The 15,904-nt window shown below is 39.5% G+C and overlaps 1 protein-coding gene across 1 annotated transcript; it reads right to left on the reverse strand.

Annotated features, from left to right (window-relative positions):
• Positions 1-1,314: 1,314 nt before the first annotated feature.
• Positions 1,315-14,977, reverse strand: LOC137038294 (uncharacterized). The gene is made up of 5 exons (XM_067412772.1): positions 14,578-14,977; positions 14,266-14,439; positions 5,263-5,529; positions 3,884-3,997; positions 1,315-2,104 (listed from the first exon to the last, which is right to left on the reverse strand). The coding sequence occupies exons 2-5, from the start codon at positions 14,435-14,437 to the stop codon at positions 2,052-2,054; spliced, it is 606 nt and encodes a 201-aa protein (XP_067268873.1). The 5' UTR covers positions 14,438-14,439; positions 14,578-14,977; the 3' UTR covers positions 1,315-2,051.
• Positions 14,978-15,904: the final 927 nt, after the last annotated feature.

Here is a 15,904-nt window from a genome sequence, read left to right on the forward strand (position 1 = left end):
GATAACATAAGAGAGTGACAGGGAAGAGAAGACATTGTAAAGTCGTTATTTACTTATTTATTTGCACATGAAAAGTATTCTTGTTGCTTCATAACATTAAGGCTAAACCAATTCTCAGTTTAGACACTTGCAAGTTTTTATCTCTGTGGCTTTCTGGACAAGTAGCTCTGAACCTTCTGCTCAACACAAAACCACAAGCTTACAGCTGCACATTTTTAGACACTGTGACATTTGTCTGTGTATTACACATAGCACACAAGTTGTCAAAAACAACTCATCTATTTTAATTTGTAGAACTTCCACAAATTCTCTCTCTCTCTCACTCTTTCTCAAAAAAAAAAACATAATTTAGTATGTTTTTAAGGCCATTTGAATTATGAGGACATTTGATATGTCCTCATAAACCACATTTATGGTGTAATACCAGTGTAATACCCATGTAGTTATACAAATTTGTGTCCTCATAAACAGGCTCACACACACACACACACACACACACACACACACACACACACACACACACACACACACACACACACACACACACACACACACACACACACACACACACACACACACACACACAAACACACAAACACACACAAACACACACACACACCATAGTTGGTACAGAAAGTATTCAGACCCCCTTACATTTTTCACTCTTTGTTATATAGCAGCCATTAGCTAAAATCATTTAAGTTAATTTTTTTCTCATTAATGTACACACAGCACCCCACATTGACAGAAAAACACAGAATTGCTGACATTTTTGCAGATTTATTAAAAAAGAAAAACTGAAATATCACATGGTCCTAAGTATTCAGACCCTTTGCTGTAACACTCATATATTTAACTCAGGTACTGTCCATTTCTTCTGATCATCCTTGAGCTGGCTCTACACCTTCATTTGAGTCCAGCTATGTTTGATTTTACTGACTGGACTTGATTAGGAAAGCCACACACCTGTCTATATAAGACCTTACAGCTCACCGTGCATGTCAGAGCAAATGAGAATCATGAGGTCAAAGGAACTGCCTGAAGAGCTCAGAGACAGAATTGTGGTAAGGCACAGATCTGGCCAAGGTTACAAACAAATTTCTGCTGCACTTAAGGTTCCTAAGAGCACAGTGGCCTCCATAATCCTTAATTGGAAGATGTTTGGGATTTTATTTACATTTTATTTACAGCATATACAATCATGTTACGGACCACGTGAGCGGCGCACTTCTGATCACAAAACTCTCCCCTCCACCGTGGCGTGAATAAATCACAATCCGAATGCACGACTTTTAGGTTTTATCCTATGGTTTTATCGCTGATGTGGCCTGCACAAGTGCACATTTATTTTGACGGATTTCCATATGAAACAAGTGAAGGGCGCATTGGCATACGTCAAGACCAAACGTTAGCGATTGGTTTTAGCAGATCCAATAGTTTTAAATTTCAACAGAGTACCACCTTCACGGAAATAAACACTTGTCAATGGAGAGTGGCCAGACTGTATGAGGTCTGGTAAGACCAGCCTAAGCTACAGCTGGATCCTGTTAGAAATCCGAACTAGGACAGATAGTATATATTATAATTATATACTGTATGTACAGAACTGGGAAATATATATGATAATTATGGAAAATGAATATGACACACACACAAAATACAGTTTTCTAATTGTTTACTTTGCTGGAGATATCAAATTATGACTAAATGAATGTGTTTAATGAGATAAATGGTGTATTCTTAATTTTACGATAATTTTACAATTGCCCAGTTCAGTTAAAGCCACAGCAGTAAGTGAAGCATTTATTTCTATATAAGCATTTTTATCTAAACATACAATTAAGGAATGTTACAGCAATTTTAAAATTGCATCATACTATAACATTTTTCTAAAATTACATATAAAAAAATAATAATAATATAAATTCATGTATTCCAAAATACAAAAGGTTAATTGAACAATTCATATATTTTCACTTATATTGTTACAGTAAAAGTTTGTTTCTCCTCTTCAGGCCTGTTCTTCCCTCTTCAGAAAGTCTTCTGGTGATTTATGCATTCATGTAGATATTGTCTGTATCAGTTGTGGTGGTGTTGATGGAGTCTGTGTTAACAAAAATGTTCAAAGAGTTCACTGGGTTTGTGTGTGTGTGTGTGTGTGTGTGTGTGTGTGTGTGTGTGTGTGTGTGTGTGTGTGTGTGTGTGTGTGTGTGTGTGTGTGTGTGTGTGTGTGTGCTGGAAAACTACTGAAGCTAAAGAACTGATCAAATCTAATCTTGAAAACAAACTCATCAGAAACAATCGCAACACACTCACCCCAAACCAAACATCATATAATGACAGATTTGTCTTTGAAAGCATTTGATGTCAAAATGAACCTTACACCAACAACTGTTGTGAGATTTTAATTTAGAAACACATGTAGAAAACCATCCTGAGCTCTGTAGGCATATGCAATGCCACTCGTCAGCAATAAGATTGAGGAAGAGAAAGTCTGTACAAAGACCTGCATCTTCAGCTCATAAAACTAAAGTCTGCATGATACTATTTAAAGGTCCCATTCTTCGCGTGTTTTCGAAGCTTTGATTATGTTTACAGTGTGCAATATAACATGAGTTCATGTTTCGCGTGTAAAAAAACCCCAGTATTTTTCACACAATTGACTTATCTGTATACCGCTGTTTCCTCTGTCCTAAAAACGGCCTGATGATTTCCTTGTTCTATGAAGTCCCTCCTTCAGAAACACGTAACGAGTTCTGATTGGGCCAGCGCTTCCCGCGCTGTGATTGGACAGCAGCTTAGTGCATGTTGCACGGAAAGGTCTCGCCTCTTAGGGTAGATACGCGCGCTCAATGTTATTGCAAAAATGTCTATATTGCCTTATCAATTTGAGCCGGAATCAGACCCGGAGAATATCGCAGAGGATCGATTACAACCTGCTCAGGAAAGACTTTTGCTGGATGTTTCAGAATGGTAAGCTGTCTATTCAGTAGTTTAAACTGATCATTACAAACACCAACAATCGATGGTGTCTGAATGAATTACTTCACTTTTATATGCTAAGTTTTTCGGATTAGTTTCAATTACCATCTAACGTTAGTTAACAAAGCTAAACAGCGTTGCACTTTGTGTCATGAGTTACATAAACTGTTAAACGGACCGACTTAAATAATAAAATACACTTACCGGTTGTGGCCCATAAACAACGCCTTCTCCAGACAAAGAGGGAACTGCGTCATCTTTTAAGAATAATCTTTCTGCGAATCCGGCATTAAACTGATTGAGATTGAGGAAGCAGTCCTCAGCAAAATGTGCTGCATATAGTTTTAAATTGTGATTATAATTTTCAGGAACCGAGTTAACCATAAACTGTAGCCATTGATCTCGTACATCGTCCGTGGGAAGGCCAAACAAAGGTGATTTGACTCCAGGATGAAAATAACAGCGTTTCAATGGCATGACGACAACGCTTCTCTCGACCTGCGAGAGCAAGAGGACAACGCCCCCGAATTTGCGTGTTCTTGTGGGCGGAGGGTTCGTCAACAAACGGTTTTAGTTGCGTCATTACAGCAGGAAGTGCAGCGCTGTAGTCCAAACCGGCCGTTCGCTGTAGGCTTTGAAAGGGAACTTCTGTTAAATAAAATATCTCACTTGGCATTGAACTTTGAGCTTTATAATTTTACAGGTATTATTTATGCTCTAACAGCAACATTACACACTAACTAAAGTTTGAAAGATGGAATCGCGAAGAATGGGACCTTTAAGCTTATTGTAAGGAAATAATGAAATAAGATTAAATGCATAACAAAGTATTTTGAGATGCTATGAGCATACATTGTGTATGCACTTTCATTATTTTCATTTATAGATTTTTGAAACACACCTTTAGCTTTTCTCCTGATGGTCACGATCACCGCCACAGTCAAGATGATGAGACCAACAGCAATGGAGGAGGACAAGCAGATGTAGAATAAAGATACTCCTTCCTTATGACTATCTGCAGCAAAATCTGAAAGCAAATGCAGGTATAAAATACATGTATGTACAGAAAAAATATAGTTATACTCAGGTTTTAAAAGACAGGGCACATGAGATGTTTTACCATATAGCACTTTAATTTAGGAATGCTAATAACCAATAAGAAGTAAATTAGACGTGCCTTAAAGTGCATATTTTAAATTGTTTAGATCACATTACCATACAGTGCATCCGAAAAGTATTCATAGTGCTTCATTTTTCCACATTTTGTTGTTACAGCCTTATTCCTAAATGGATTAAATTATTTTTTACCTCAATTCCTCAAACAATACCCAATAATGACAACATGAACGACGTTTGATTGAAATCTTTGCAAATTTATAAAAATAATAATAATAAAAAAACAGAAAAATCACATGTAAGTATTCACAGCCTTTGCCATGACACTCAAAAATAAACTCTTTTTCACAGTAAATTTGAAATCTGGAAATCAACACCATTAGAGTTCATTTCAACACTTTAAAAGTGTATATTTGGGAACCACCCACAAAGTGTTAATTTAACACTTTTAAAAGTGTTGTCTCTCACAACACCGACACAGTGTTACAATAAACTCTAATAGAGTAAAATATTAACACCAATGCTATGGAATTACCTTTGTCTCAATAAAACTGAATGAAACTTTATCAAACTGAACGCAACTTTTTCAGAAACTATCAAAAATATGCCATTACAAAAGAAGAAAAACACATTAAAAATTAAAAAAATGATCTAAGTCACACAAATGTAACAGGATATTCAGATATGCTTCATTCTTTGTTAATGTTTTTCAAAGATTTGTTTTCGCAAATCGTGGATTGTGAATGCATTGCCAAAGATTTCGCTTACGTTTCTCAGTTTTTTCGTTTGCTCTTTTGACACAAACCTCTTGTGGGGGCGGGCTTAATAGTGATCTACTCTGATTGGATAAAGAGCTTTTGATAGACAGGTCCTCTCTGACCTGCGCAGATAGTTTTAAACACTGGCTGGTTAAGTTTGCTCAAAAATGTATTTTGGATAATTTTTAACACAAAAAAGTTACGGACTGCAGCTTTAATCAATATTGGAATAAGGCTGTAATGCAACAAAATGTGCAAAAAGTGAAGCGCTGTGAATACTTTCCAGAAGCACTGTACATGTAGAGGTGTCAAAATCCAACATGCCAGCATAATGGATCATCAGGATTAAAATATAGTACTTTTCTGTTATCTTTAAAGAAAATACAATTTGTACAGTATGTTTTACCAGATGGGCTGTAGGTCTCGCTGTGACGGTTCACAGAATAATTAATCTCGTGCACACAGGTGAAGGAAACAGGTGTGCTCACGTTCACATCAAACACACACATTTCATTTGAATAACACAGTGGGTTCTTCAGTGTGTAGTTGTGTTCACCCTCCACTGACAGCTGGAAAGAGCTCTCAGTGAACCTCCTGCCAAATGAACACATCACTAGCACATGCTCTCTGTCCTGGTTCTGCCTGAACACTGTGATGTTGGGCACTGGGGCATCTGAAATAAAACACACCAACATGAATTTTCATGTAGAAACAGCGTAAAGACTATTATAAATGTGTTTAATGGTATTTAAAAGTTACATTTTATTTACTCAGCTAACAATTACCCTCGCACACCTGTAGGTAATGAAGAGGTGCGTAGGAAAGAAGACCAAAAAAGTAAAAAATAATCCAAAACAAAAGAAATACTTAGTGATGGGACATCTGAAGCGAGGCTCCGGAGCTTGTGTCGAGCAAATAGGGGCGTTCCAGATGAAGCCCCGATTCGAGGCTTATATCGTTTCCGTGAAAATCACGTGACGATGACAAACGAGGCCTCGTTTTCTGTTGAATACGTCATTGCTTCATTCTGAGTATCGCTTTCGGATAAAAGTGGTTCGAAACCTCGCGCCTCTTGTGGGGTTTGCGGTAGGCATTTGCATTGGTGTTGAGGTGTTGGTTTTAGCGATATCATTATATATATCATAGCTTGTATAATATATTATATTACATTATCCTTAGTTTAGTAGATTATTAGAGTAAATTATACATAGTTCAGTTCGGGGGGTATTTTGTGTCACAATGCAATCTGTGTTCCCAAAACTTCACAAAAAGAGCAGTTTCCAAAATCTCTGGGTGCCAAGAGAGCGCGCCTGGCGCGTGGTTGACCCTCAGCCGCCTCTCCAATTGCCAGCAAGGGGCGTGTGGGATGCCCACAAGTGGCCTCCCCACATTCCTGCGCCCCCTCACCGGAAGCAGGTAGGTGTTGCCCCACACACTCAGACAACGGCGGGTCCCTGCATGCCGCTGCGCTGCCCCGCTGCGGGTACGTCTGTGATGCCGTTGGTCCCGCTGGTTCGGTCGCTGGGGGCCCGGCTAGCGCTTCCTAGTACGTCCCGCTGGCTCATCCGTACCATCAGACTCGCGTCCACTTCACCTCTGTGAAGAAGGAGGGTGCCCCTGTGCTCCAGGCGGAGATCGCAGTCCTACTGGCAAAGGACGCGATTGAGCCGGTCCCTCCAGCCAATATGAAGACTGGCTTCTACAGCCCATTCTTCATTGTACCCAAGAAAAGCGGCGGGTTATGGCCGATCTTGGATCTGCGGTTTTTGAACCGGTCCCTTCACATGCTGCCGTTCAGAAGGCTAATGCAGAAACGCATCTTCAGGTGCATCCATCCCCAAGATTGGTTTGCAGCAATCGACCTGAAGGACGCGCACTTTCATGTCTCGATTCTCCCTTGACACAGACCGTTCCTACGCTTTGCATTCGACAGACGAGCATATCAGTACAAAGTCCTACCCTTCGGGCTGTCCCTGTTGCCCCGTGTCTTCACGTAAGTCACGGAGGCGGCCCTTGCTCCCATGAGAGAGCATGATGTTCGCATCCTCAACTATCTCGACGACTGGCTGATCCTTGCCCAGTTTCGAGAGCAGTTGTGTGAACACGGACATGGTTCTCAGTCACTTCAGCCAGTTGGGGCTTTAGGTCAGCTGGGAAAACAGCAAACTCTGCCCCACACAGAGGATCTCTTTTGTCGGGATGGAGCTGGATCGGTCGGCCTGACAGCGCGCCTCACCGAGGAGTGCGTCCAGTCTGTGTTGAATTGCTTGAATTAGTTTAAACACAGGACGGCGGTCCCACTGAAACATTTTCAGAGGCTCCTGGGGCATATGGCATCCGCAGCCGCAGTAACGCCACCTGGATTGCTCCATATGAGACTGCTTTAACGGTGGCTACACGACCAAGTCCCGAGGTGGGCGTGGCACAGCGAGTCCCTCCATGTCTCAGTGACACAGAGATGCCGCCAAACCTTCAGCCCGTGGTTGGACCCTTCATTTCTACGGGCAGGAGTGCCTCTAGAACAAGTGTCCAGGCATGCTGTTGTCTCCACGGATGTCATCCACCGGCTGGGGTGCCATGCACAACGGGCTTGCAGTTTTGGGTCTGTGGACGGGGCCTCAACTGCAACGGCATATCAATTGCCTGAAGTTGTTAACAGTTCGTCTTGCGCTGGGCCCCTTTAAAACGCTGCTACATGGCAAACACATTCTGGTCCGAACGGACAGCACTGTGGCTATTGCGTACATCAACAAACAGGGTGGTCTACGCTTCCGTCGCATGTCACAACTCGCCTGCCACCTCCTTTTATGAAGTCAGAAGCATCTGGGGTCCCTTCATGCCATTTACATTCCGGGCCTGCTCAATCATGCGGCCGACGAGCTCTCACAAAAGTGAGTGCTGCTGGGAGATTGGTGACTCCATCCCCAGGTGGTCCAGCTGATATGAAGCCGCTTCGGGGCCACACAGGTAGACCTGTTTGCCGCCCCAGACACGGCCCATTGCCAGTTGTTTTATTCCCTGACCGAGATGACCCTCGGCACGGATGCCCTGGCACACAGCTGGCCCCGGGGCCTACGCAAGTATGCGTTTCCCCCAGTGAGCCTTCTCGCACAGACTCTGTGCAAGGTCAGAGAGGACGAGGAGCAGGTCCTGTTGGTAGCTCCGTATTGGCCCAACAGGACTTTGTTCTCTGAACTAGTGATCCTCGCTACAGCACCTCCTTGGCCCATTCCTTTGAGGAAGGACCTCCTGACTCAGAGACCGGGCACCCTCTGTAACGAATCTGTGTTTGAGCATTTTCGTCTTCAGCACTTCTGCGACTACGGCTAAGTGGAATTTTGTCCTCCTTGTGGTGAAGTGAAATGGAGTTTCATTGTTGCCTGCCACCGTGCACTCGCATCATCGTGGGTTACGACCCGCACGGTAAGTATGTTAAATGTTTTGATTTTTCACACGCGTGTGAGGCAGTTCAGGGCATTACTAAATGCAGATTCTGTAACAATCTTCTTTACAAAACTCCCCCCTCTAGGCTTTTTGTGAAAGAATCATCAGTTTTTCCCCGCGCTCCCAACATTTTTTCAGGGCCTAAACACGCATGAAAACCCATGAAACTTTGCACATGCATCAGAAGTGGTGAAAATATACATCTGATATGCATTTCAGAATTAGGCGTGGCAAAATGGTTCGATAGCGCCACCTACAAAATTTTAATTAAGCGTCATTCGCAGTACGTTTCATGTATGAGTATGAAAATTCGTTAGACGCATTCAACAGCCCAATACCTACAAAAAAGACCTTGGGCGCCAAATCTGAAAAACCAACAGGAAGTGAGATATTTTGAATTTTCTTTGGTAAATTGGAGCAGTTTTTGCCATTGCCAGACGCTGCACTTTAACTAACTCCTCCTAGAGATTTAATCAGATCAACATCATATCATGCACATTCTAATCTAAACGCCTTTGTGGCATTAAATTGCGAAGATCTTGAGTTTTTGCTGAAGAGTGTGTCCGTGGCGGCCTCACAAATTTGTATGTTTCACCACAGGAAGTTGTTGTATATCAGGCATACAATGTCCGATCTGCCCCAAACTTCACATGTTTCATAAAAGTCCTGACCTGAAGACATCTACATGCCAATATTCAGTCAAAGTTATAGCACCACCAACTGGCAGCAGGAAGTGTCACTTTTTGAAAATGTTTTGAATCACTGTCTTATTTTCACCTGATTTACTTCAAACTTCATGAGTATAATGTGAAAACATGACAGATATAGACATACGAATGGATTCCTGATATTTTAAATACTGTTGCAATGGCTGTTACGGGCTGCGAGTGTATTGGATGTTTTGTCCGCCTTTCTTCTCTGCTGATTGGAGGAAGCGACTGTCACTCTTCATCAAGGTGCCGTCCCTGCAGCCAATTAAGTGCCGCCCTGGTGGATAAAGTCTCCCAGCACGTCCTGATTAGGCAGTGTGTGTGCGTGCCAGGTGTTTCAGTTGGCGTGTCAGTTTGAACCTCTTGTTATCTTGTGTTAATTCCACACTTGATTCTGTACTGTGAAATGTTGAGAGTTAAGAGTAATTTAGTAGCCTACTTTCTGGGGAAATAGAGAACAGGTAAGCAGGTCGCGCGATGTACATCTTGCCCGCAGTTATCAAATGTTAAACACACCAGGTAAGAGGTGAGCACCCTCTTTGTATTTATTTGTTCTTATTTAGTGTAGGTTTATTTATGGCGTCGGATACGCTGAAGATTTCGCTTTTTCTTTCCACATTTTTCTTTGGTTAGAAGGTTAGAGGGTTTTGGGGAATTTAGTTTAGGAACTCTTTTTGTTTTATTCTTTTCTTTAATTTGGCATATATGTGACTGTTGTGGTTCGTGGTCATAGCAGCACCAACTGCTGCAGTTAATGTGGTAAATTCAACTTCATTTGTATGACATTGACAATATATTTTTATATAATTAGTTTAATAATTGTGTTAATAAAAATATAAAAAGACCTTGAATTAAATACTGGCCTTCTGGACTTAGCCAGTTTTGAGCTGCAAAAAACTTTGCACATTTTTTTAAAGTGACCTATTATATCCTATGACATAAAAAATATAATCTATATTTAAATGACATCATGAGTGTGGCTGGTGGTCATAGTGGCACCAGCTGCTGCGGTAAAGTTGGCACATTTGAGCGAATTTCAAAATATTGTCCTAAATGCATATTGCCTATTGTGTACAGTTGCCCTGAAGACACCAAGATGGCGGTGCCACCAGCTTGGGCCCACCATCGCTGCAGCTTTAATTTTCAAAATTTATGTTCAGCAGAAGAAAGAAATTCAGGTTTGGAACAACTTGCGAGCAAGTAAATGACAGAATTTTCATTTTTGGGTGAACTATCCCTTTAAATAGGGATGGGATTGAGGGGTTGGGGTCTCATACACAGGGCAAAAAAGTATTAAGTCAGCCACCAATTCTGCAAGTTCTCCATTGAAATAAAAACATTTTCTCTTTAACCTTTTTCTCTTCCTGTCGCCCTAAGAATAGAATAACAAAAAAAAACGAACCGAACAACCTTGGTTAAAAACCGAGTTATGTATCGAACGATGGACTAACTGTATTGTTGCATCCCTAATATATATATATATATATATATATATATATATATATATATATATATATATATATATATATATATATATATATATATATATATATATATATATATACTCACCTAAAGTATTATTAGGAATTCTAATAATAAGGCAGGCCTTCAGAACTGCCTTAATTCTATGTGGCATTGATTCAACAAGGAGCTGAAAGGGGGATGGGATGCACATCCAGGGCACGAAGCTCCCGTTCCACCACATCCCAAAGATGCTCTATTGGGTTGAGATCTGGTGACTGTGGGGGCCATTTTAGTACAGTGAACTCATTGTCATGTTCAAGAAACCAATTTGAAATGATTCGTGATTTGTGACATGGTGCATTATCCTGCTGTAAGTAACCATCAGAGGATGGGAACATGGTGGTCATAAAGGGATGGACATGGTCAGAAACAATGCTCAGGTAGGCCGTAGCATTTAAACAATGCCCAATTGGCACTAAGGAGCCTAAAGTGTGCCAAGAAAACATCCCCCAGTATGTTCAAATATGAGCAGTCATTTCACTTTCATCATCACCCGCATGTAAAACCCAGAAGAATTGAATGAGAACTCGTGCGCGCTGTGAGAATATTTATCTCTGTTGCACGCGTCCCAAAGTCCGCACACGTCTCACAGTGTGCACATAGAGTTATCTTTCAAATCTTGCGCTTGAATGGACAAATTCACACAAGTATGTCAACGTCCATCTTGATGAGTATCCTAGCAGATATCTGTCTGAATCTGAATATGCCTTAAGTGAACTTTATACAGTCGAGATAGACGACATATCCCTCCATTAGGTCTTAAAAGGGCAGTAGCCTTTACTGCTGTCTTTTTAATGTCAAACAAAAGATAAAGACATCACTCACTGCTCTTGATTGAATAGCTTGTGTAAGTTTAATAAGGAATAATCTTTAATTTAAACAGTGAAATATGCAATTATTTTACATTGGATTACTTTATTCAATTTCTCTACCTAAAAATTAATGTTAGACCTACCTGAAAAGCATTGTTTATTTCATTAGTATCTTTGCTCAATAGTATTTATTTGTGCCGCTGCTTGTATTTAAGCTATTTGTTCTTATTTTCTTTATTTGTATTTGACAGTTGTCCTTTTTTCCCTGAATATAGTAAAAATACAGAACGGTACCGAAATCGTGAACCTAAAATCGTGATACAAACCGAGCCGTGAGCAAACTGTACCGTCACACCTCTAGCTAGCGTAACGTATAAGAGACGGTAGCACACACATTCTGAAAGCCTTTATGCAGAATTCAGATGAGCCATTTTAATCTATATTAATCTAGATTTAAAAAATGAATCTATGCCCACCTCTCAAGCTCGTCCTGGGTCAACATTTCACTCAGTAACATTAGGCAAATTTGATTTATATGAAGTTTAATGTTGATGATCGGTTATTTTTCATGTGCATCTGTTTACATATGAGATCTTTCATTTCTGCCGCTTCTTCTTCGCTTGTTGTGATCAGGAGATGCGTTAGAGCGCCCCCTTACATATAACACGGAAAGCCGGAAAATGTCTTCAAGATAATAGAAAGAAAGAAAAAAAATCCCTCACGACTCTTGACTTTGACTGAATAACTTTTAATAAGGGTTCATCTATATTTATATGCAGTGATGTATCATTTCATGCAGACTATGCAGTGATACTTTACATTTGCTATTTTCGTACTCGACAACCTACATATTTAATTTTTGTTCTGCTCTGTGCTGTGCTTGTAATTTGATTAGTAGCTGAAAAAATCCATAGCATTGAGTCCTTGCACAAAAAAAAACGAATTTAAAAAACAACAACAACGGATACGTGAGCTCTGTGGAACGGAGAAGGTCATTCGTAAAACAGTTAACTCCTTAAAACAACTCAAGCAAAGTCTCCTCAGTGTAAGGTGTAAATAAATATTGTTAATAAATTTGTGTTCTACTGAAGAAACAAACACACCTACATCTTGGATGCCCTGGGGGTAAGCAAATGAACATCAAATTTTCATTTTTTGGGCAACTATCTCTTTAATGTAGTCCTTCACTTTTTAATGTTTTACAAGCTACATACAATTCATGCACTCTCTGCACCAATAAAATGCGCAACACTTATCTACGTTTTTTATCTGTAATTTTACAAAGAAATTATATTAACTATCTAACTTACTTTTTTAGCCTTTAGTATGACTGTGTAAGCCTTAAAGTTATGAATAAGCTGGTATGTTCCAAAACTATGACAAAATTTGCATTTAGGAAATATAAGCATTCAAAATTTACAGTCTCCCACTTCCGTTAAAACGAATCTCAGATTTTGGTGACCATCGCAGACTTCACTTTCTCGTCAAATCTTCTGTCCAATCAAAATGGTCTCTAGAATCTAAAGCCCGCCCCCTACACTGCTGAAGCTGCGGCTGAAATCGGTCAGTTGTTAACACACATTTACTCATTTTTACATGGTGAAAGGCACATAGCACACTATATATGTGATAGGAAACGATTCGGTGTAAATATGCTTTCATTTGAGGCGAATAAAGTCTGGTTTCATGTTAGTTTCACACACTGGCAGCGCACACACTCCAACGGCTCTGGTCTAAATTTAGACTACAGATGCAGCTCTGATCATATGCGCTAGTCCGCGCAGACAATAAACATATCGACCCGTTTGAATTCTGCACAGAATGCGGCATTTCAAAGCGATATGGAGGAGATTATGATGATTAACAGTGTTAGAGGAAACTGGCTTTACCAAACAGAGAAGGTCCGCTCTCGCGCTCTAGTCAAACTGTATATTAACAAAACGCTATTGGCTGTTTCAAAAAAGGGGAGGAGCTGCTAACAGCTGGAGCCGTTTCAGGGGAAATTACGTCAACACATTGAATAATGCAGCGCGTTTCAAGGCACTTCAGAGGACCTTTAATTAAAAATGGTCATATGGTAGCAAATTGGTAAGGTAGGACTGATATTATCATTGTCAATATTGCTTTGCTTTGGGAGCTGATTTGATGGTAAGAAGTCTGACATTTCAGAGTACACCATGCTTTCCAGAACGATGGGCTTTGTAAAAATCAACGCATTTCAGAGAGCAGGGGCATAGAGGTGCAACAATAATGTACAGTATGTGTAAAATAATGACTTTAGGTTAAAAAAAAAAATCATTATTTTAACTCTATCTTGCGCTGAAAAGTTTTCCTAGACACGAAATCGGGGCACGTAAGTTCCTTAATGTGGAACGGTGTGATACGCTTCGCCTCGAAGACCGCCCTGATGCAGTTTCAGAAATTAAATGTAGTGTGTGTTAATTATACTGCACTTTGTCATTTTTCTGATCTGGTGCAGTCTTGCCCACTTTCTTAATTCCTGTCATTTGCACACACTCTCAAGTGGCCAAGACTGCAAGTGTGGGTATACCCAAATAAAATAAAAATCAATTATATGAATCAGACAGAACATAAACGTGTCGGACAGGACAGAATGGGAAAAATAACACTTATGGAAAAAATAGGTGCTTCACACCTTCAGTGCTTGGCCCTTAATTACATTAATAATTTGAAGTCATAATGTGTATTTATTTTCCTCTGATATTTTTTTTTTTTCAACTGCAGCAAATTTCTCTAAACTAAATGTAATAGTCAAAAAAATTAAGGCAGCATTTAAAAGATCGTTTTATATCATCTTGAGGTTGAGTTTGGTTGAAAACACTGCTATACAAAGTGCCCAAGGCGCTCATTAAATAATACATTTTTTGTTGTGAATAGTGAATAGTTGTGTTGTCTTACTTTTTGGGGGGCAAAAGCCCCACTTTCCATCCGTGTTGTAATCTTTTACTGTGGCACACCACAGGCGACCATCTTTCCTGCCGTCCACAGTGCAGTCAGTGTACCACTGGTCACCAAACTTAAAAGGGAACTGGCATGGTTTCCCATCTGTATTACCACCTATACTAGTCATCTCTGCAGAACATAAAGAAATTAAATTAGGGGTTTGTGATCTGGAATTGTAAATGACTAAGGAAGTAAAAGTATTTAACTTATTCTAACAACATAACATTTTGGCAGCCATAAGATTTGAATAGCTATCCAAATTCATACCTTGATATGCACAAGAACACAAGTTTTCTTTAGTCCCATAAATCAGCCAGTGACTCCAAATACTTGTTTCTTTATACAAAATAATATTTGGCTCATCATAATCTCCATAGTTCAGGTGCAGTGAATGTCCCTTCAAGCCAAACAAGTTCTCATCTTTACATTCCCAGGTTTGTCCAGGGTCAGATACATTGCAGGGCAGAAGGATAACTTTGGCCCTGTCTTCAATCTTCTCGGCCCCCAAGCAAAGACTAAAAGCAAGACTGATGATTTGTGAAGAGGAAATCCATCGGAAACGTTGAGCTTTGAAAGATGCATCACATGGCGCAGTCAGCACTACAGTAGCACTCGCAGCATACACACATTTGTTGTGGTTCTTGTTGAAGATAAGGAAGGTACTATCTGAATCTATGAAAAATGATAACAGACACTATAATAGGCAACACATTTCATTTAAAATGTAGGCTTATAAACAAAATAGGAGAATGTAACTAAGGCTTCAAGAGCGGGAACAAGTTTGGAATATTTGTATTAATCAGAATATAAATTAATCAAGTATGATCAATATTAATATAGCTATTTATGTGAACAAATGATTCAGCTATTATAATCATGTATCTGATTGTGTGCAGAAGCCTGTGTAGGAATGGAATGTGCTCACTGAGTTCCCTGTATATACACTAGATAAAGTATATGGAGATTCCCCTTAATTTCCTACTTCTTAAAAACAACAGACAGGTCAACCATATTTGATAAAAAATAGTGACATATGTGGAATCTATTAGCCCCGTCTTGGTAGATCATAAGTGAGTAAAAAAAATCCAAATACAGCTGCTTTGCAAACCAACTCTGCTTTGTATCTCTGATAATCATTTGACAGTGAGAGTGATTTTTCGTAGAGACGACCAAAGCCGCAACACAATTGTTGCATCATTGTAACAAAGTTATCATGAAATCAAAAATGTATTTAAATAATAAATGTTTCAGTATATTTATAAATGATTGATAACACTTTATAACTGTAAGGTAAAAAAGTAGTTACAAATAATTAATAAACTATTAGTTCATAGTATTCATCATTTATACATTATATATCTACATTGCTACTATACAGTATTAATAAGCTATTGATAATTTATTTATGCTTTAACAAATTATTAACTATATAAATTATGTTCAGTAGTTAAAAACCAGTTTTAAAGGAACTGTTAATAGGTTATTAGGAGTATTCAGGTTTCCATGTTTTATGGGGACGTCCTGTTAAAATAATGATTTTATATTGTACAAACTGTATATTCTATCCCATAACCTTAACTGATGTATTTGAACA

The sequence above is a fragment of the Pseudorasbora parva genome, chromosome 13 (genome assembly GCF_024679245.1).
Source record: "Pseudorasbora parva isolate DD20220531a chromosome 13, ASM2467924v1, whole genome shotgun sequence".
In the NCBI taxonomy this organism is placed as follows: Eukaryota; Metazoa; Chordata; class Actinopteri; order Cypriniformes; family Gobionidae; genus Pseudorasbora; species Pseudorasbora parva.

Bases quoted from the DNA above. Each gene is read 5' to 3' on its own strand.
- LOC137038294 (XM_067412772.1), bottom strand. From the start codon at position 14,437: ATGACTAGTATAGGTGGTAATACAGATGGGAAACCATGCCAGTTCCCT. The intron at 5,530-14,265 runs GTAAGACAACAC...GTTTTATTTCAG, and splicing joins GGGCTTTTGCCCCCCAAAAA to ATGCCCCAGTGCCCAACATC. The intron at 3,998-5,262 runs GTAAAACATACT...ATTTTGCTGCAG, and splicing joins CGAGACCTACAGCCCATCTG to ATAGTCATAAGGAAGGAGTA.